Source organism: Plasmodium chabaudi (genome assembly GCF_900002335.3).
Source record: "Plasmodium chabaudi chabaudi strain AS genome assembly, chromosome: 13".
In the NCBI taxonomy this organism is placed as follows: domain Eukaryota; phylum Apicomplexa; class Aconoidasida; order Haemosporida; family Plasmodiidae; genus Plasmodium; species Plasmodium chabaudi.
Window position 1 is genome coordinate 1,446,517 of NC_030113.2, and position 23,332 is coordinate 1,469,848.

The 23,332-nt window shown below is 22.7% G+C and overlaps 7 protein-coding genes across 7 annotated transcripts; 4 read left to right on the forward strand and 3 right to left on the reverse strand.

Moving 5' to 3' along the window:
• Positions 1-807: 807 nt before the first annotated feature.
• On the forward strand, positions 808-3,881 carry PCHAS_1338300 (cGMP-specific 3',5'-cyclic phosphodiesterase delta, putative; the record flags this gene model as incomplete). Its single annotated transcript, XM_016799309.1, has 6 exons — positions 808-866; positions 1,081-1,226; positions 1,362-1,516; positions 1,645-1,802; positions 1,925-3,267; positions 3,358-3,881. The coding sequence occupies 6 exons, from the start codon at positions 808-810 to the stop codon at positions 3,879-3,881; spliced, it is 2,385 nt and encodes a 794-aa protein (XP_016654617.1).
• Positions 3,882-4,908: 1,027 nt separating this feature from the next.
• On the reverse strand, positions 4,909-6,065 carry PCHAS_1338400 (RAP protein, putative; the record flags this gene model as incomplete). The annotated part of the gene is made up of 2 exons (XM_740016.1): positions 4,909-5,114; positions 5,219-6,065. The coding sequence occupies 2 exons, from the start codon at positions 6,063-6,065 to the stop codon at positions 4,909-4,911; spliced, it is 1,053 nt and encodes a 350-aa protein (XP_745109.1).
• A 1,033-nt stretch (positions 6,066-7,098) lies between these two features.
• Positions 7,099-8,835, forward strand: PCHAS_1338500 (conserved Plasmodium protein, unknown function; the record flags this gene model as incomplete). The annotated part of the gene is made up of 1 exon (XM_731049.2): positions 7,099-8,835. One exon carries the CDS (start codon positions 7,099-7,101, stop codon positions 8,833-8,835), a length of 1,737 nt encoding a protein of 578 aa, XP_736142.2.
• A 386-nt stretch (positions 8,836-9,221) lies between these two features.
• Positions 9,222-12,657, reverse strand: PCHAS_1338600 (conserved Plasmodium protein, unknown function; the record flags this gene model as incomplete). Its single annotated transcript, XM_016799310.1, has 2 exons — positions 9,222-9,396; positions 9,698-12,657. 2 exons carry the CDS (start codon positions 12,655-12,657, stop codon positions 9,222-9,224), a joined length of 3,135 nt encoding a protein of 1,044 aa, XP_016654618.1.
• A 2,095-nt stretch (positions 12,658-14,752) lies between these two features.
• On the forward strand, positions 14,753-15,569 carry PCHAS_1338700 (proteasome subunit beta type-2, putative; the record flags this gene model as incomplete). Its single annotated transcript, XM_016799311.1, has 2 exons — positions 14,753-15,079; positions 15,309-15,569. The coding sequence occupies 2 exons, from the start codon at positions 14,753-14,755 to the stop codon at positions 15,567-15,569; spliced, it is 588 nt and encodes a 195-aa protein (XP_016654619.1).
• Positions 15,570-17,098: 1,529 nt separating this feature from the next.
• PCHAS_1338800 (RNA 3'-terminal phosphate cyclase-like protein, putative) lies at positions 17,099-18,844 on the forward strand (the record flags this gene model as incomplete). Its single annotated transcript, XM_016799312.1, has 1 exon — positions 17,099-18,844. One exon carries the CDS (start codon positions 17,099-17,101, stop codon positions 18,842-18,844), a length of 1,746 nt encoding a protein of 581 aa, XP_016654620.1.
• A 1,352-nt stretch (positions 18,845-20,196) lies between these two features.
• PCHAS_1338900 (exported protein 2, putative) lies at positions 20,197-21,249 on the reverse strand (the record flags this gene model as incomplete). The annotated part of the gene is made up of 3 exons (XM_736630.1): positions 20,197-20,700; positions 20,813-20,987; positions 21,113-21,249. The coding sequence occupies 3 exons, from the start codon at positions 21,247-21,249 to the stop codon at positions 20,197-20,199; spliced, it is 816 nt and encodes a 271-aa protein (XP_741723.1).
• Between the last annotated feature and the right edge of the window lie 2,083 nt (positions 21,250-23,332).

Consider the following 23,332-nt stretch of genomic DNA (forward strand, 5'->3'; position numbering starts at 1 on the left):
ATCCATATAATATGCATACGTAACTACAGCATTTCCTATAATTCCAAAATTTGAATTTAGCATATTGCTAAAATTGTCAAAATAAAATTAAATTTTTTCCCTCCGCTGCGTTTTATGTAGAATAAAAAAAATAAAAAAGAAAAAAAATAATACTACATTCTAAAATATATTTTTGTCTTTTTATAATATTTTTTTTTATATTGAGAAAAAAACTTTTTATGCAAAACCACATTTGTAAATATAAAAAATTTATAACTAGAGACTATAATTTTTTAAATTATTGAATTTATGTGAATAAATACATTCCCTTTCCTTTAATGAATATAGGCATATTGCCCATATATTCATATATATAATATAATTCTTTGAGGCATGGGAAAATTCCAATGTGTGTATAGCTAAACGTTTTTTTAAAAAAATTGTAAATTTAAATCTATTATACTTCCAAAAATTGTTTGATATTTTCAAAATAAAAAAGAGAAATCATCAAAACCTCAAAATACAAGAGAAAAAAATGAAAAGAAAAATATCTAATAAAGAAAAACACCTATGATAAGAATAAAAAATATGGATACTAATAAAACTTGTCTTTTTCCTTTTCGTTTTTTTACAAGTTTTAAATAGAACATGAAATGTTTAAATTAAAAAACAAAAGAAATACATATATAGATATATATTTTTGTACACTTATACATCCATTAATCTATTATACTATAAATATTTTGAAAAAAACAAATAAGAGAATAAATCCCTGAAAGTAATAGGGCCTTTAAGCATACATATTTGAATGAATACGGATACGAAAAAATGGATGAAGAAAATGAGAAGGATATGAAAAAAATAACAACGGGATTAATAAACAGGAAGTAGGTTTTTGTTTATTTTATAATAAAACACATGAGAATAAATCTATATATCTATCTACATATATATGTATGTACATACTAACATGGAATTATCGACCAAACTATTCCTTAATTATCCATTATATACAAAAATAATAATTACACATTATGAATCATAGCAAATATATAATATTGTATGAACTGGTCATATATTGCGGCTCTCTTTTTCCTGCAGATTTTTTTTATTTCCACAATTTTCGAACAAAAAAAACGAAATAGAATACAATGTTTTAAGGAATTATAATGCAAAAGAATATATATATATTCACTTGGTAGTATCTCTTTTAGTCATTTTGATAGAATTCATTAGTTTTTCTTTTAGTAAGACCAAAAAGAAATAATATAACTGATAAATGTGTAAAATGCATTTAAAATACACGCATTTATGCTTATTATATATGCTACACATATATACATATCAAATTATTTATTTTCTATTTTCTATTTTAATTGTAGATTTAAGTAAAAAGGATGCAACTGTGATGGAAATATTTGTTTTCATTTTTTCTGTTTTGAACTGCATAATGCATATTGTTGTTATTATAAAGTTTTACTTTTTTTCGCCACGAAATATTTATTCGAAAAGTCTCTTTATCGGATACATCATTATAGTAAGTTACCAATATTAATAGAAATTAGGAATTAAAAAAAGATGTTATTTATTTATAGGCTATACATATCACTATTCACTTGTATATATGTATTCAATTTTTATTATTTTTCTCACCTCATTTAACAGAACCAAATATTTCAATTTTTGTCTCTATATTTTTTTACGAAAAAAAATAAAGAATTTAAAGAAGGATCAATACAAATTGTTTCTTATAATAACAAATTAAGCTTATACATTCATTTTTTCATAGATTCAGTTTGTATAATATGTCTTCCAACTCTAAAGTAGATAAATAAAGAACCGATATAAAATAAATGCATTTTATACTAGCTAATACTCATTTTAAAAAAACAACCATTTGTTCACATTATTTTCTAACTGTACATTTTGTGTATGTCTTTTTCAGGTACATAGTAAGTGTCATATTTATGATATTGTACGCAAGTGGTACTACCATACTAATTATGCTAACAAATTTTAAAAAAGAAGAAAATGCATCAGAACTTATTAGTATGTATATTTTAAGCGTAGTGCTGATGATGTTCATTTTTTTAAGATATCTAGCAGAAAAAAGGAACAGAATATTATTATATATTATTAATGAGTTTCTATTAAATAATTACAAAACAGACATTGATACAAAAACGCAGTGCGGTAATGAAAATGAATCTATATCTGTGGACATAGATAAGGAAAATGATAAGACATATAACAACTCCAAAATGTTATTTTCTGACAAAAGTACGATTTTTAAAGATTTTACTATAAATGCTTGTTATAAAGATTTTTGTTCAGTTTCATATTTTTTAAAAAAAATATCAGTTAGTAATAATGATATTTTGAAAATAGAAAAAAATAAAGAAAATACAAGTACAAAAAAAACATTTGATGAAATTAAAAAACGCTTGAATGAGTCAGACATTTTGCAAATCGCTTATGAAGCAGATGTATTAAAAAATATCAAAAAAATAAATTCAGATGAAATAGGAAGAAATTGGGATTATTCGTTTATAGATTCTGAATATGGAAAATCAACATTAGTTATATTAGAAGTAGGATATCATTTAATTAGTCCATATATAGAAAATAATGAAAATAAAAAACACAAATTAAAATTATTTTTGTTATTAATAAATAGTATGTATTTTCCTAATCCATATCATAATGCTAACCATGGCGCAACTGTCTGTCATCTATCCAAATGTTTAGCTCATATTACAGATTTCGATAAGCATTTAAATAATACATATATGATATGCTATTTGATTGCTTCTATAGCTCATGATGTAGGACATCCAGGAAAAACAAATGCATATTTATCCGAAACAAATCATATATTATCGATAAGATATAATGACATGAGTATTTTAGAAAATTATCATTGTAGTATTACTTTTTCGATTCTACAACTTATAGGTTTCGATTTTTTAATTAATAATGAAGATACAAAATTAGTTGATAAAAATAATTATGCTAATATGAGAAAATTTATTATCGAATTAATTATATCAACTGATATGAAACTCCATTTTGAATATCTAGATATATTTAAAAAAAGAAAAAGAAGTGAAAATTTTGACGTTGCAGATCGAGATGCGATTAATTTGGGGACGATTAATATCAAATTGGCTGATATAGGACATACTTGTTTAAAATGGAGGGACCATGCTAAATGGACAATGCTTGTAAGTGAGGAATTCTTTTCACAAAAGAAGGTAGAGGAATTATACAGGAAAAACAAAGACACAGGTAAGTCTTACTGGAGATACACATTCGTAGAGAATGTCATCATATATTATAACACATTATATCATACATTATTTTTTTTTCATTTAACAGACCCAAATAATTTTAATGGAATCCTAAATGACACGTCTATTGATGATTCTATGATATTCAATTATGAAAATATTTACATTAATTATTCTAACAATATAAATAATATAAATGAGTACCATTTTAGTTACATTAAACTAAATTTTATACATAGCCATGATTTTGTAAAAAGTATACCAAGCTCTCAAGTTTATTTTTTTGAAATTATTGTCATGCCATTAATACAAGAACTTCAATCTATAGAACAAGCAGATAAAGAAATTACTCATAAAGTTCTACACAATTTAAATGTAAATTTAAAAACATGGAAATTACTAGAAAAAAATATCAACTTATTTTATAACACAGACAAAATGAAAGGAACAGATTATTACAAGAATCTAGAAAAACAACAATTGCTAAGAGGTATCAGGTTGTTAGATATTGGTGAAGAAGATGTTGTGTCATTAACAAAAAATATCTTTAATGAAAAAAGTATAGAAAAAACTAATGAAACCAAAAAAAAAGAAAAGAAAAAGAAGCGATAATTTGTTTATAATATCTTTGTACAAATTCTTTTATTTATTCATAAGAAAAATACTCAAAATATAAGAAAAGAGATACCAGGAAAGGGAAATTATTCTGCTTTTTATTTTTTTTTTGACTGCCTACATATGTATGTTAGCGAAGTGTATTACAAATAATAATAATAAAATAGTAAAAGATAAATAAAAATATAAAATTGAAAAATTAAGTACATATCACTTCCGCTTATTTTCCAAAATAATGTGGCTCTATATCTTGTCAGTATTTACAACTGAAGATTATTTTTGTTATTTTGACGAATTTTAACATGTGCCTGTTTTTATGACAGACAAACATGTATTGTATATGCCCACGAATGTATATCCATCTCAGGCACACTCGAAATTTCATTTCCTCTCCCCCTTTGTTAATGTTAAAAGAGGAAATTAAGCATTCGTCAATATTAATTTTAATTTATTTTATTTAATATTTTTTTATTTACCGTCTCAATAATGCTGTAGAATATGCTATCAAAGTTTTAATGTTTGTATTTTTTTTATAAAATTTGTTTCTTCCTTTTTTTTTGAACGAATATTACTGATATCTTTATTTGATTATACTAAAAATATAGACAAAACATACGTATTTGTATACACATGCATAAAATGTTTGTATATATGTCGTTTTATTATTCTCTATTTTATAATAATATTTTTATATATCTTATAAAACAAAATATGTTTCCGTAAATATGTAGTAATATAGATCTGTTCGCATGTATATATGCATGCATACATACGTATATCAAATCGTGATAAGTATGTAAAATATAAAATAATTAAATTATATAAAAAATAGAAAACTTTTGTGAATATATACAAGCGACAATAGCATGTCATATTTTAGTATTTTAAATGTTTTTAATTAAAGCAAACTAGTTTTTATTCATGTGCATAGACATGTATGTACAAAATAAATGAATATACTATAGTGACGAAAAAAAAAACAAATATATATAAGTTAGAAAAGAACAAAATATTTTTTAATATTTTAATTATTCATCTCTTTATTCTCATTCATATGTTTCATATAATCCTCTTTAATCATTTTCATTCTTTCGTTATAATATATTCTATCATTTTCGTCTAAAAATTCGTCATTTTTTTCTTTTAATTTTTTTAAAATAAATTCTTCCCTTTCACTTTTGTTCCTCAACTTCCTCCAATCAAAGTAACTTATGTGTATAACATTGTATCCTACAAAATGAAAAAAAATTAATATATATCATTTAATTATATATGTATATATGAAAAAATATATACGTGCGTATGCACTATTTCCATGTTTCAAGTTTTATTACCTAATTTTGTAAGAATTCTGTGTTTAAGTTTTGTGTAGGTGGTATATCTATTACTATTGGCATAAAAATGTGAAGGTCCATCGACCTCTATTGCTATTGGACGATTGTCAGCAAAAATAAAATCATCATCATTTTTTGAATTTTCATCAGTTTTTATATTGTTTTCATTATTTGTTTTTAAGGGTCCCGCTAATTTTTCAGTAATTAATTTTATTAATTTTAGTTTTTCTTTTTTCTCCTCTTCAGTTAAATTCTCATCAACATCAAAAATGTTTGGTATATCCTCATCATTTTCCATAATATTTTCAGACTGTGCATTTGCTGTATTGTCAGTATAAGTTGTATCTTTGTCATTTATTTCTTCACTATTATTTATATTATTAACATTATTTGAATAATCATTATCATTAAACTGTTCACTATTTGGAAACTCTTGATTGTCGCCATTATCAATATTATTGCTTTCATTTGTTTTTTCTGCACATATATTATTTTTATTCATATTTATATTATCTTCTTGTTCATTTGGAGTTTGATAGTTTTCTTCATCCACTTCTCCATTATTATTATCATCATTGGAATTACTAAAATTATTTGATGAAAAATTATTTGATTTGTTTGAAAAGGGGCTTCGAATATTATTTGTTGCCTTTTCAAAATGATTTATTCCATTATTTCTTATGTTTAAATTGTTTGTATTCTTAAAAGTATGATGATTTCTATATTCTATTTGTTTATTCCCTTGTATATAATTCAAGAATCTATTATTTATATACCCTCTATTATTGCAAAAACTTCTACACTGCGTAGATTTTGCAATCACATCTTTACTTCTTCTCAAAACCATTATATATATACGCGTATGAAGGGTATATGATATATCTGAGGGATGGAAAATAACCCCCAAATTAAATCATTCAAACAATTATATAGAAAAAAATTTTATAAATGAAAATTCATGTGTTTTTTAATATGTATACATATACTATTTCCTACTGATATAATATATAACTACCACTTACAACATCGGTTATATTTTTTGTATATATCTTCATATATAACATAAATGGAATTTTTAAAAATGGTGATTGTTACCAATTAAATGTATAAGAGTTAAAAAAAATCTTTACATTTATAAGAATGTAAAATTAGAAGATTAATATTATAGGTTAAAAAAAAATATATATAATTACAATGATGAATTAAAAATGTTAATGAAAAACTTTAAAATGAGAATTAAAAATAAACATGTTGACTATCATTGATGGTATTATTTGCACTTTTTAATTTTAAAACAAATTTGAAAATATTTCACATATAATATGGATGGGATAAAAAAAATTGTAAAATTATGTTGGGAAAAAATAATGCATACAAAATTTAAGAATTTTCCATTTTCCAAAATTAAATAAGAATTTAAAAAATTTAAAAAGTAATTGTTTCTTAAAATTATACAGCATACACTCTTATTTGAATTTTTATAAGAAATTATGAAAAAGTGAAACTTTATGATTTTCACCATATATCAACATATATATGGGAGTATGTATTTATTTTTACATATCTATATTTATATAGTGATTATATTTGAATATATGGATAAGAGAATATTGAATGAAAAAATGCAAAAGAAAATATAAACATTTTGTAAAATTGCGAAATATATCTTTCGAGGATATATTTTGGCTTTACTAAAAGCTACAAGCGCATTTTTTTTTTGCATCATTGTATATGTATATATGTATTGTTAATTTTGAGTATTCATTTATCACGCCATATTTGGAAGTTATTATTGCTTGATCCATTTCAATGTCTTCTATTCCTTTATTTGATGCTCACTGCTGTTAAGTAAATGCGTTGATTTATTTTGTATTGCAGAAATGGACAAAAACCTCCGAATGATTGCTCGCAATATATTTGTGAATGGGGAAATACTTTGGGCTAAGCCAAAAAAATGCGTAGAATTTATTTTTGATAAAAAATATGTCACTACGAACATATTTGAAAACAAAGAAATAAAAAATAAAAGTGTAGAAAATATTAAGTTAAAAAATTTTAAAAAGAATAAACATGTAATAAAAGATAATAACAATAATGAGGATGCATATGTTCTAAATGGTAAAATATTATATGCCCCAAAAAATAAAAAAAAACAAATAAATGAATTACAAATAAAATATTCTCTCAAAAAAATAAAAAATATAGACAATAATCCAAGCAATGTATACTATAACAAATTAGGTAGTAGTAACATAAAAAAAAATAACTTAATAATTCAAGTAGATCAAACAGATGGAAAATTAAATAGACAAATAGAAAATGCTGATAATTATACAAACAAAAAAGAGCAAGTACTAATCAAATTAAACGGAAATGATGACACTAATGTTAAGGCTAATTATTTCAATAATAATAATGCCAATTTATATAATAATTATCAACGCAACAGTTTTTCTGATATTAACACAAATTATGTGCAAAATAAAAAATCAGCTCACATAAATTTTTTAAGTAAGCCTGATAATACAAAAAATTTTGAAAGCAATTTTACACACATTGCCAATCCTATCAAAAATAATATATATAATCAAGTTCCTTTATTCAATACCTTAAAGGGCAAAGAAGTTATTGGCAATGATATTGTAAACACCATATGTAATGGCTCTACAAATCTTGGAATGATAACTCGAAATAACTTTAACATAAATTCTAATGCTAATTCGAATTCTTCACAAGAAAATAATAATAATAATGATGGCACAATTGATACCAACCTAAATAATAATAATCGAGACAATAAAAATAATGAAGAAATAAAACAAGACATTTACGAGATACTAAATGAGATAAATTGTAGCTCGAATAAAAAAGAAATAGAAGGTTTTTTAAATAATTTTTTTTTATATAAAAGTAAAAAACCATCTAGTATACTAGGAAATTATATAAGCTTTTATTTTTGCAATATATTAAGTGAAGATTTACGAAATTTAAAGTATTCATGTTTTGATGGAGTAAAATTATGTGTTAATACTTTTTTAAGTACAATAAAAGAATTAGATGAAACGCAATTATCTAAAATGACAAATATATATTTAGAAGATTATTTTTTAAAAATATTTAAAATTTTAAAAGAACATAATTTAAATTTACATTTTGATAATATAAAAATCGATAATATGAAGTTGTTATATATATATAATATATTAGGCTTAACTAGAAATGATGGGAAAAGAATAAAAAAAGAAAACATTAAAAAATTTTTATATCAATATATATGTGTAGATAATAAAGATATTGCACTATTAAAAAATACAACTAGAATGAAATTTTTATCAAATATAATTAAAAATGGTGTTACAACACGTATGCATGTGTTAGTTAAACTTTCATATGATGTATCAGCATATAATACGCTTACAGAAAATTGCTTTATTAAAACAAATTTTAAAAATATTAATTTAGAGTTAGTATTTGAGAATCAGCTTGAGAACCCATTTTTTTCTTTGCAATCTCCAGATTCTATAGATTTAAAATCCTCTGGATGGTATTTGGTTGATGTTAATCAAATATTGAATGGTAATCTTCCATACGAATCAGTTTGTAACAAAAAAATATAAAAAAAAACAAAATCACATAGAAAAATGAAGTTGGGCAAATAAAGTTTTTACATTTGTACATTAATGTGAAATATTGAGAAACCCTCGTTTGCTATGCATTTATCATAGTAATGCTTATATAAGCGAAAGGCTCGAATCTCAATTATGCTATTTTTCATCTTAACAAACATTTTTTTATGTTGCCCTCAAGTTAAGCTAAAAACGCTATATACATATATATACATATGTGTATATATAAAATTAGGCACATGCGTGCTTATGTATAGATATATGAATATATCTTTGCACATGTTTATGTTTATATGAATTTTTACATACCCATTTTTGAATCATTTGCTAGAAACATAATTATAAAAACTAAAATTAAAAAATATTTTTTTATTTATTTATTCAACAAAGGGAAGTTTCATATAAAACATATCTTCTGCTAGTTTATTCATTTCCTCTAATTCAGGGTATGTTTTATACAAATCGGTTGCATCGGTATAACTTTTTTGTTCTTCTTCATATTCTCGATCTACCTCTTCCAATTTATTTTTTTTCTTTTGTTTTTCCAAGTCTCTGCAAACGAATATTCAGAAAAAAATTATATGAAAATACAGCCTTTATAAATACATAGATAAGCGCTATGTGTGTTAGTAAAAGGTGCACAAATAAAACACATATTGTTAATACATCACAATCAGGGCATATACATAATATGTGATGTTGCAAACTTATTTAGAGAAAGGTAAAATCATTAAATTGGTACAATTTTATGGCATATTCAAAAGTATATGCGCAACACACAAATGATATCCACATATTATTTCATGTATACATCTAATGAAACGGTGTAAATTTTTTATTTATTTTTTCTTACTCTTTTATCATATGCAGAATATGCCTAATTTGGCTGTTTTCAGGATCAAATAAGGAATTTCTAAAATCATCATCTTGATCATCCGAAGGAGCAAATAGATTTTTTCTCTTTTTCGTAATATGTGCTTTCATTGCATCGATTTCTTTTTCAGTAAATGGCTTAACATCTTTTGCAGAATTTTCATAAATATTTATAGTTTCATCAGCTAAGATATATATTAATGGCATTTTACTATTATATTTGCATTGGTCTCTTTTTTTTTTTAATATTAAGTTTTTAATATAATCAATTGGATATATAATATTATTATACTTTTTTAATAATTCTTGTTTTATTAATTCGTCAACTTTTAAGTTTAATATATGATCTTTTTTTATAGGTTTTTGATTGTTTAAAAGTAAATTCATTCTACCTAATTTGTTTTCATGGGTAAATGAATATATATATAATTGGTTTTTTAATTTGATTAAATCTTTTAACAAAAAGTTTAATTCATATATATTAAGTTGGTCGACTTTTTCAAATAATTCTTTATTATAATTTCTAATAATTTCTATAGTTAAACTTTCTGGGTCTTCAAAAACCAAATCAAAAATTGAGCTAACTAATTCTTCACAATCAGTTTGTAATAATTCTTTATATGAATTTTCATTTGATGAAAAATATTCAAGTACAATTTTTCGATATAATTTATAATCATCCTTACCTAAATATCTTAGTATATATTCTTCACGTATACTTGGATAACGGCTATATGCTTTATTAATACCGGAATAATAATTATCACATATATGTCTTAATGTTTTAAAATTCTTATCAACTTTATTTTTGTTTAAATGATATTCTGTATCTTCATGTAATTCTGTTCTCATCATATATATGTTATGTTTTTCGAAAAATATTTGTTCAAAATACTGTTGCGACAAGTTTTTTTCTATTTTATTTTTTTTTTTATCCCGCTCATTATAATTATTTTCTTGTTCTTCTTCCTCCAAGGAATTATCATAATATATAGGTAAATTATCCGAAACCTCATTATCTAATTGTGTATATGCATCAGTGCCCATATTTTCGAAATTCGATTCGGTGTTAAATTGGGGATACACATTTCTTTCTCTCCTTCTTTGGGTCATAAAATCTTTGTCATTTTTAAAGTAGGAATGAAATATTTTATTAATTTCACTATTAGATAAGTTAAATGTGTTTCGAATATTTCTTCTTTTTACAGAATCAAATCTGCAAAAAAATATGTCTCCAATTTTAAGATTTTCATAATCAATATAACGTTTTTCAATAACTGTTATAATATCTTTGGCATCATGATGTTTAGATGCATTAATTTGATTTACTTGCTTTTCTTCACTATTATCAAAAGCATCAGCTGATTCTTTATCCTTATATCTAATATCAGGATTTAATACTTTTGTAGATAATATGACATAGTTATTAAAAAATCCAAGAACTTTAGAAGGATATCTTAATTTTTCATTATATTCTGTAATAATATTATTTTTACTAGATATTTTTTTTAAGAGTTCATATATGTTATAATCTATAATATCAGAATTTTTCATACTTCCTTCATATAAATTTTGATCAAGGGTTTTATTTATTATTCTAACATAAATAACATTTTCTTTTTTATATATATAATCATCTACATTTATATATTTTAATGCATCTGCATCATTGCAACCATAGTAAAATTCTTTGAATTTTTTAAAGTTTTCCATATATTCTTTTTTACTATATGGTGGCATATTATTTTTGTTTGTATTCGCTATATTTCCGTCTTCATAATAGTCTCTTTGTGTTGTTGTTTTATTATAATTACTAGTTTTATCTTCTGTATTTTTATAATTTTGTGTGCCAAAATTTGTTCGCTTTAAAAATTCATTATTTATAACCTTATTTTTTAGATAATCAAAATTCCGAAGAATATTTTTAGTATTTATTATATTATGAGATTTGATTTTTACCTTAATATCATTTTTTTTATTGTCAAAGATTTTTACTATTATATTATTGCCATCGTTACAAAAATCAGATACCTCTCCTTTAAAATAATTATTTTCGAATAAATTTTCTATAATTATGTTATGCTGTAGTGCTTCTATTTTATTCTCTAATTCCTCTTTAGGATATTTTTTTAATGATAAAAAAACATATTCTAATTTTTTATTTGCGTCTATAATATATGCACTTAATTTTTTATCATTCAATTGGGCTTCTTTAGAATTTAGTAAATTCGAATATTCTGGGTCATTGCTATTTTCTTCATATAATAAATATCCTTTTATACAATCATTTATTAAAACTATATAATATTTATTTCTTATATTTTTTAAAATTTTTATAAAAATTCTTTGTTCTATATTCTTTAGTTCGTTTAGCTTGTCATATATTTTGTCCTTTCTTTTTCTCATTTCGTTGGTGTACAATTCTCCGATTATTTTGTTCGGGCTATTTATTTCTTTAATTAAGACAACACAATCATCGGTTTTGTTTGAATTATCATTATTTATTTCATCTTCCTCTGTTCCTTTACTTTTTTTTTTAATAAGTTTTGAATACAATTTATTGTCTATCAAATTTTTATTTAATAAATAATCATATAAAAGTTCATTTTCCAGTAAGTAGTTATTTTCCCTTTTTATAATTACAGTATCTTCACTATCATTTTTTAATTTAACATATATATTATTATCTTTTATGTCATATATTTTTCCTATTTTTAATTCCCCTACATGTATATTTTTCATATTGTTTAACTTGTTTTTTATTTTTGTTGCATGTCTGGTTGCTCTAAAGAATTCATTATTAAACATATTTTTGCTACTATTATAATTTCTAAGGTTAACAAAAAAATACGGGTTTTTATTTACTCTTTTGTATCCATTGCTATAATTTAGGGAAATCACAAAAAAAACAAAAACAAAAATATAAATCATATTCACCATTTTGGTAGAAATGACAATACTTTTTTTTCACAGTGTATGTGTTCATACACATATGTATAGCCCCTACTTACATATAGCAATATCAATAATTTCTGATTGAATTATATCCATTTTTTTGCATTTATTTTTATATATTAATATCCTTTTTATCAATTTCATGGTACTATATACACATATATTCATTTTAAAACAAGACAAAAACAATTACACAAAAAAGTTACTAACAAGTAAAAACTAAAGCTTCGTATTTTGTTTCTTCATATTTTTCTGGATTACAAATAATATTTGGATTTATAATATTCCCTTTTTAGCTCTCCCTTAATAAATATAAATATGATTTATCTCTAAAGATTCGCTATCCGTTTTTTTAATACAATTTTTTATTTAATAGTGTAAATAATCTTAATTTAATTTCTATTTTTACCATGTAATATATCTTGGTACTATGTGTATATACTTATATATGAATGTAACTTAAAATGGAGTTTGTTTCTACATTGAATTTTCCATATATAAGTAAACGCCCCCAAAAATATATATATTATCTATATATCCAATTTTTATTTTTAACTTTTTTGTGTCATTACAAGTTCATTTCACTTTTTTATAATTACTAATTATGAACCAAAGATTATCATATACTTTTAATAATTTATTTTTACAAAAAAATAAATTAATACTTTTCATTTAATTTGCTATTTAAAAAAATAAAAAAAATCCTTTATTTACATATGCATATGCAATCAAGGGAAAATTTATCGGAGAAAATTATTCCCTTTATTTTCAAAATATAAATTGGAAAAAAATTGATGAAAAGTATATAAATTTAAATAGGATAAGATTTATTATATTTAAAAAAGTATATACTAAAGTTGAAGAACCAAATAGCATACAAATTTTAATGTTTCTTTGGGGTGTACATATACAAATTTGAAATGACCTAACATGTACGATTTTATACCTATTTGTCTACCCTTTTCAGTTGCCAATTTAATTAATTCAATTTTTTAAACCCTTTAATTGATAAAAAAAATATATATGTAACTATATTCATTGATATTCTTGTTTAATCTTAACTATGAAAAATAAGAATAACCGCTCATCACCAAATTCACGTATTTGTGTAACCTAGTCCCATAATATCTCTTTTTCTCATATTAAATATAAGCCAATACAAAATATATATTGTATACATATATACAACTTATTTTCATATTAATTCCTTAGTAACTTTTGTGGGAATAAAGAATATTCCTATACCTTTTTAACAAAAAAATAAAAACACATTGGCAAGCATATAAAAAAAAGTGGAAGAATATATGCATATGTAATGAGGCCCAAGTTATTTCACTTTCTTTAGATCGAATTCTTTTTTTTTCTATTTTATATTGGCTTAAAAGGAAAATTATAATAATGTGAAAACAGGTACCAATAACACAATGATATATTATGTGTAAATAAATCCGTGCTATTTTTATTTTTTTTATTTTTTAAATCTACATTGTATTTTACACTTATGTAAAAACTGTGTTGATGCGCTTTTTCTTTTTAAAAATTTGAATAACAAAAAGGGAAAAACTGACAATACGAAAAAATGTAAAAATCAAATTATAACAAAATATGAAAGCAGTTTTTTTTATAATTGCATATACTATATGCCATAGCAAAAAATATAAATTTTATATATGAGGTATATATATGCTTTAAAATTTCCAGTGCTTTAATATAGTAAAAAATAAAATTGACTTTAGCCTTTAATATATTTGAAATATTATATCATTTTAGCAAATTATAAAATTGTAGGCATTAAAACGTATTACCAAACACAAACAGAACGTTTTTTTTATAATGTGATTTATATGTATATTATATATACAAACTTAATTTGAGTATAGGAATTTTTTTAAATTTCACCTTAATTTTAATGTTTAAAAAAGCAAAGAAAAACGAAGATAATTTTTCTAATATAATTTCACATCTAAGCTTATCCTATTTTAATAGTTATATAAATTCCACTATATATTTATTTAGATAGTTTTATCTGATTTTCTTAATTTACAATTTCATATTATATTTAATATTATATTTTACACCTATGGATACATTAATCGGGTTAAAGGGAAAGGATTTCATAATTTTAGGAGCAGATACTTATAGCATCAATTCAATTATAAAATTAAAAAATGATGATAAAACAAAATTTTATGATATAAATGGAAATAAATGTTTATTATTAGGAGGCTCAATTGGTGATAGAATACAGTTTGGAGAATTTATTAGAAAGAATGTTCATTTATACCAATACCAAAATTCTACTTCTCTATATGTTAAATCTTTTGCTTATTTCACAAGAAAAAATCTAGCCTATTATTTGAGAAGAAATCCATATGAAGTAAATTGCTTGATAGCCGGATATGATGATGTATAGATATAAAACACTAAAAAAACAAATAGTTACACTTTTTTCTTTTATTATTGTTTAGTTCTATCATGTTTATAATATAAAAATTATTTATTTAAAACATATGCATATGTGTATATATATTTATATTCATATAATAAAAAATAGCATTTGTGTGTGTATGCATTATTACCAATGTTTGCATGCTTGTATAAACAATACATCGATATATTTTTTTATTCAATTACAGAAGGATGGATATCAACTATACTGGTGTGATTATTTAAGTAACATGGATGCTATAAATAAAGGTGCTCATGGATATGGAGCTTATTTAGTTAATGCCATATTGGACAAATATTATCATGAAAACATGGATTTAGAGGAAGCATTAGATATTTTTAAGAAATGTTTTGAAGAACTAAAAAAAAGATTTCTTCTTACCCAAATTAATTACGAATTAAGAATAATGTCAAATAATAAAATAGAAACACAATACGTTAATATTTAAATTTAATAAAAGGGAAAATTTTTTAAATTCCCACATCCCTTTTTTATGTATAAATAAAATATATTTTTTCTTTGCATATGCAAAAAATATATAGAAAGTTTTTCATTTTTACATGTTTACTATTTTTATGACATAAAATATAAACACATACAAATTATGTTCAGAATATAAATTATTTAACATGCATACATGATATTGTGGTAATTATGCATATATACAAAACTCTTTTCTTATATTTTAAAACTTTAAAGCTTTTTAGCTTATTCTAAAATTAATCTAATGTATATTTTATACTTGTCTTTTATATGCATAGTCATAAGTCATGAAATTTGTTTTTTTCAAAAAATAAAAGGGAAAATAAGAAAAAAGTATATTTATTTAAAATTATTTTTATTCATTATGTTTAAAGTTAATAGTGTTTCCTAGCTTTGAAAATGTACTCTCATATAAATAAGTATGCATAAACATATGTATTAAGATGTTTATATAAGAAAACTTTTCACCCCTTCACATATTTATTGCCATTCCCTGCGGTAATAGACTTCGTTTAATTACCTTTTGATAAATACTCAAGTAATAGACATGCATATAGAGTTATCCTTCCAAATTTAATTATGTAAATGCATAGTAGTAACTAGACTAATGAAATCATATGTTCACTATTTCCCCGCTTTTTTAAATTATACCATATGAAACATTAATATCGATTATTATTCGAACTAGTTAAGTACAAAAATCGATTGTATTCAATTTTATATGCTTCATAGATATAAACAAAATTGCAACAATTGCAATTATAACATTTGTTCAATTAATGAATAGCTTTTTATATAAACATGAAAGATATAAATTATATACACATAAATACTCAAAACTCTAAAATGTTTTAATTTTATGAATGAATAAGTCAATTAAAATTTTCATTATATAATACGATATATAATTTATTTTTTACGCATTTTTTATCCCCAAAATAATAGAAAAATTATATATAAAAATGGTGTTGTAACATAAATAGTAATAATATATAGTTTTCAGATTTATTTTTGAATTATGCTACTATTTTATATTTCAATTTTTTTGCCAACTCAAAAAAAAAGCAAAAAAAATAACTGTATTTTATTTTGGTATAGACTTTTTTTTCGAATTATGTAACCGAAAAAAACATCCATATATTAAATTTAATTTAATTTAAGGGTGATTTATTTTATCATATTTTATGCGCATTTTTTAATCCTATTTTTCGATGTCAAAATAAATATTTTTAAATATATTTTTATATATATAATGCATTCTTATGAAAGTAAAAAAGATAATAAATACAGGACAATTGTTTTTTTCAAAATATAGAATTGGAGAATATATCCATGAATATAACATCATAATATGAGGATTTAAGCTTAGAGATCATTATATTTACAAAAATTCGGACTGTTAATATATGCAATATATGCATATAAACGCGTTTGAAACAGCCAAATATTTGTACAATTATCACTATTTCAAAAGAAAAATATTTTTTAAAGACGATGGAATTTTATGGCAGCAACTACTTTCGATTCAGATTAGCTTTGAGTTTAATCAGCGGAAAAGCAATAACAATTAAAAATATTAGAAATAAAAATTCACACAAAAAAATAAATAAAGACGATGGAATTGATGATAATGAAATAAATGAAGGCTTACAAGAATATGAAGCAAAAATTTTAAAGCTTATAGATAAGCTATGTGATGATACTACTATTAAAATTAATGAATATGGAGATGAATTATATTTTAAACCAGGTTTTTTAATAGGTAATGTAAATGATGAAATTAGGATAAGTGACTTAAATAATACATTTCATTGTGGTAATGAAAGAAGTATAAGCTATTTTTTAGAATTTTTAATTATGATTGTTCCATTTTTTAAAAATCCAGTAAAATTATTATTAAAAGGCATAACAGATGATCAAATAGATAGAACCGTTTATACATGCAAAATCGTTTGTGAAAATTTTTTTAAAACATTTTTAAATGTAAATGATGGCTTTTTAAATATTACGATTTTAAAAAGAGGTACAAAATTAGACGCTACAGGTGAAGTTTCATTTTTTATGAATAATTTAAAAATGATTAATTCTTTTGATATGCATGATGCTGGATTAGTTAAAAGAATCACGGGAACTATTGTTTGCAACCAAATATCTATGATTTTTCGAAATAAAATTGTAAATTGTGCAAAAAAAAATTTACATAATTTTACACCATATGTTAGTATTGAAGTAGAAAAGGAAAAAAAAAATAGTTACCCTAATAAAAGCAATTCGCAAAATAATTTTATGTCCTTATCTTTGTTTGCACAAACAAAAAATAAATGTATTTATGGCACAGATCTTTATGTTGACAAATTTATGCTCCAACACGTTAAGGATATGCTAGCTAGTCGAACGGATGATAGTTTACCTATGCAACTCGGAGGGCATAAATGGGATGAAGAAGAAGACGAAGATGAGGAAAATGATGCAGAAGAGGGCGAAAAAATAGATGATAATGATGATGAAGAAGATGGCGAGGATGACGAAGAAGATGATGAAGATGATAAAGAAGATGATAATGATGATGAAGATGGCGAGGATGACGAAGAAGATGATGAAGATGACGAAGAAGTAGAAAAAGAAGAGGAAGGAGAGGAAGAGGAGGCAGAAAAGATAGATGATAATAATGATGAAGAAGATGAGGACGAAGATGAAGCAGAGGAAGAGGAGGCAGAAAAGATAGATGATAATAATGATGACGAAGACGAAGAGGACGACGATGAGGAGGAGGACGAAGGTGAAGAAGATGACGAAATAAACTTAGGAAATAAAACAAAGCACCAATTAAATAATGGGGGAAATTCTCCTTTTAACGATGAAAACAATGAGATGAATAGTATTAGCAATATTGATGCCTCAAAAGAGGAACCTAAAACATTACATGATGCTGATATATATGAAAGACTAGGTTTTTTTATTTCCCTAAAATTAATGAACGAAATAAAAGGATTGTCATCCATAGATTCAAGTTATCAGTGGCTGCCTTTGCTTTATATGGCATTAGCAAATGATACAGCTGTTTCAAAAATTTCATTAAGTGCTTTAAAACCTTACTCTATTGTTCTTATTCGCCTTTTAAGAGACTTTTTCAGTGTAGTTTTTGATATAAAAAAAGTGGAAAAATCTCAAATTGAATATTCATATCTTATAAAATGTGTTGGTATAGGTTATCGCAACTTTTCAAAAAAAACTTTTTAGTTTAGTAAATGACCATATTCCTTTGCAAGGATTATGCACACAAGAATATTATTAATTTCACACAGGGTAATATATATACAACATGCATAAAAATAAAAAAAAATATACATTATGTCTTTTGCCAATTTGCTGACTTTTTTTGTGTTTATATAATTTTACAACGTAGTTTGCATTTATATCATATTTTATTTTCATCATATTTTGTTTTAAATTCATTATCTTATGCAATATGCACATAATGCATGCTATATTTGTTTTAATTTTTTATTAACTTTGTTACGCTCCCTTTTTATTTTATAATTATATTCATATATCAATGTTGACACGCATCAACAAGCATTTGCCTTTTTAAAAACTTTTTAAATAAATTTTTAAATAAATTTTTAAGAGACAAATTCTGACTATTAAAAGACTGCCTCATATTTTAACTCGGAAAGCTTTCCTGTTTTAAAATCATTTAAACACACTAAGTGTTGTATTTTTTAAAAATCGAAAAAATATGAAAAGAAGAAAAACCATTTTTTAAATCGTCATAATACTCATATGCTTATAAAAACTATATTCTCGAAACTGTTTACTTATGGAAAAAGCAAAATAACGAAAATAGTACATAAGCACCTTGAAAATAGTTTTTCAAATGTATAAAAACTAATAAGCGTCATCTTTTGTTTCATAACACCAAAAAAGAAAAAACATAAAGACGTTAATTTTGAGCACTTAATATATACGCATGCATATAAATAAATATATATTAGAGAGCTCTAATATATTTATAAAAAAAAAAAAATTAAAATCAAAAACCAGCAAAACACATCATATAAAAATAAAAAATATATATATGTGCTTATGTGATGCATATGAATATTTAATATAAACACATATTTAATATTATATGCAATTAATAAAATAATATGAAAATTTAAAGACAAAACTTATGAATTATTTCTATGAAATATACGCTAAAAAAATAACAAAGGAATTAGCATATTAAATATGAATGTATCTATAATGCCAATTTTTCATTCATAAATCATAATATCACTACTATAAACAAATGATTGCATTTTTATATACCAAATGTGTATACTGCACACATGATATATTTTAAATTCAAAATTTTGATCTGTATAACTTATAAAACGCCATTGCTTCTCTATTTAGCATATATTAATAAAATCATAAAAAATTGAAAAATTCTAAAACCAATTTTTAACAGTAGTTCTCATTTCAATAATTTTGATATCGGGCATTTCCTCTTTAAATATAAAAAAACATCATTTTTTTTTTTTTTTTTTTCACAAATTGAAAAACTATTTCGTAGATATATCTTTATAAAGTATTATGCAATCTGCTTATTGAGCTTCTTTAGTATCAGCTGGTTTATCTTCTTCAAATAATTGATCATTTAAAATATCATCTGTTTGATCGTCCTCATATTCGGTATATGCATCATCACCAGCATTTCCGGAATCTACATCAAATTCATATTTGCCTGATTCAATGTTTTTCTTAGATTCCATAGATTTTAATTTCTCTTCCATATATGATGATAAGTGTTTCAATGTGTGTTCTTTTGGTAATTCTGGAACATTATCATGGTTAATTTTTGAGTAATAGATACCAGATTTTCCTAATTTTAAGTATGGTTCAGATACCCAGAATCTATATATTTGTGATTTTAATATTTGATCAATTTTTGATACAATTAAACCTGGATCATGTCTTAATTTTGTTGAGAAACTGCTTTTACATTCATTTAATATACCATGTAAAAATAACATTGGTTTTGATTCAACAGAAAATAAGGTATTGTTATATATGGAAATAGTACATTGATCCCATATCTCTCTTAATATCTATAATTTAAAAAAAAAATAAATATATATATATGTATAAAATATTATTATATAAGTTAAACACTTATGATATATAAAATAGTTTTATATTTTTTTATGAAAATAAACTTACACATTCAGTTGCATCTTCGATCTTATTGTTTCCTACAATTTCTCTAACTAATAATACCCACCACATACGAGACCATCTTAAAATTTTTTTATAACGATGTGATTTTTTTAAGCTATTTATTAAATCTGTTATTGGAACTTTAACACCATTGTCATATAAATCTCTTATGGTCATGCTGAAATAATAAAAAAAATATGGAGGTAATATATAACAATATTATAGTTAAAAATGTAAGAGCAAAAAATAATCGCACATGTATATATATGTAATATTTTTTCTTATGATTTTTTTTTTTTTTACCTAAGAGGGTCTCGAATAACAGTCGATAAGGCTGTAGTTGCTGCTAAATCACTGTATGTGTCACATTGCACAGTATTTGTTGTGTGTTTATAAGTGGCATAAAATAAAAAGAGGGACACAATATAACGAATCTTCATTTTTGCAATGTTAAAATAAAATTATAAATCGGTAATGCTTGTAGTTATATAATATCTTTGATAAAGTATATTATATATATATATTATAAAACCAATATATAATAATGTAATAAGAATCAAAATTAATAAATAATTTAATTACTATTTAATAATAAATCGGTAAACTACAAGAAAATCATAATAATAATAATAAATTTATATTAAAATTAGGATTTTAATATATGAATTTGTTTTATATAAATAAAAAAAAATTATGAATTCTCATAATGTAAAAGCGATTTTTCTTTGTGCTTAATTTTATTTATTGATAATAAATTGTAAAAAAAAATAAAAAATTAAATAAACGTATAAAAAAATCCAAAAAAAAATTAAACCTTGGCAATAAATTTATAATATATGCATACAAAAAATATAATAATTAAGGTAGCGAAAATGACATAGCACTTAGAAATTCAAAGCTTTACGTGAATAAATTCGTTATATAATTACATAGTGTGTTAATTAATAAAATAAAAAACCTTAATAAAATTCCGTTACATATGTTCTTAAATTAATATTTTATAAAAGCTATTTTTTATTTAATATTTTTAATTAACATATTAATAATAGGTTTATATTATTTTATAATTTTTAATTTTCTATTATATTATATATAAAATAATCCATATTAATAGCGAAAGCAAAAAAATCCACAGAAATAATTATGAAACGTTTTTTATACAAAAGTATATATTTTTATGGGCACTCTTAAGAATATTTATTATATTTATTATATTTATAGAACATAATGTTTTGTTACTAAAAATAGTATCCAATCACCTTCATTAACTATAAAATTTTTTAGTTTAAATTTTTTATTGCATGCACAAACAACACTCTAGGGCTAACCACAAAATAAAGCATATAAATTGAAGGACGAATTAATATGTAATAAATATATACGCATTATAAGTATAAAAAAATATATAACTTTTTTTTATCCATTTTTTACTCTCTATACAATTAAAACATAAGCTTATTATAAAATGCACAATATAAATGTGAATGCTTGGTTAATATTTTTTGTATACACTATATATAGGGCATCGCTATTTGTTTATGTAGTATAAACATAATTTAGGTAATTATTTCGAATTACAAACAAGTATAATTTTTTTAATTTTATTTTTAAAAAATAAATATTCTCAAATAGCTCATACTAAATATTGTTGTATAATAAATGCGGCCGTTTAAATGTTTATATAATAAAATAAAATGGTGTGTGTATTGTTTTTAGCATATACAATGTAATACAATTTGTTGATATATGCAAAAGGGGTGTGCCACTATATACAAAATTTTTTATAAACATACCTTTCCCTTCATATAATAATATTACAAAAATATCAGCATTATAAAATATCTATACTTACTTTATAAAAAAGCAAAATAAATTAAACAGTTGATCGTTATAAAATATGGTATTAAAAAATAAATATTCAATAATGAATATAATATTTTCACTGAAATAAGGGAATTCTCATTTACTATAATTTTTCGAATTCGAATATTTATATAAAGATCAAAATAATAAAAAATGGTGATTGCCCAATTGTACACCCGTATATATAAGCCTCTTAATATGTTTTACATATTATAATGGTTAAAATTATTTGTATAATAATTATGTCGTTAAAAAATATAATAAACAAGACTCCTTATTGTGTTAAATAAAAATGGTGTTTAATATTTGTGAATATAAAATAAATTAAAAAGAAAACCAAAAAGTTTTATAATTCCTTTGTAAAATTCAAACTTTTATTTAATGCTAATAAAAATGAAAGCCTGTGTATAATTATTTAAAAAGTTATCTTAAATATATTATCCTCATGCAGATACATATATTTATAATTAAATTTTTTTTTCGATATTCTTGTAATTGTTAAATAGATTTTGTCCATTTAAAATATCGTATAACCATTCATGATATTCCTCTTATTATAAATCATCCAAAGCAAATAAGTAAAACATACAAATGTATACAATGATATTACATATATACTAAATAAAGAAATGAAATATTAAAATAAATAATGGAGTAGAC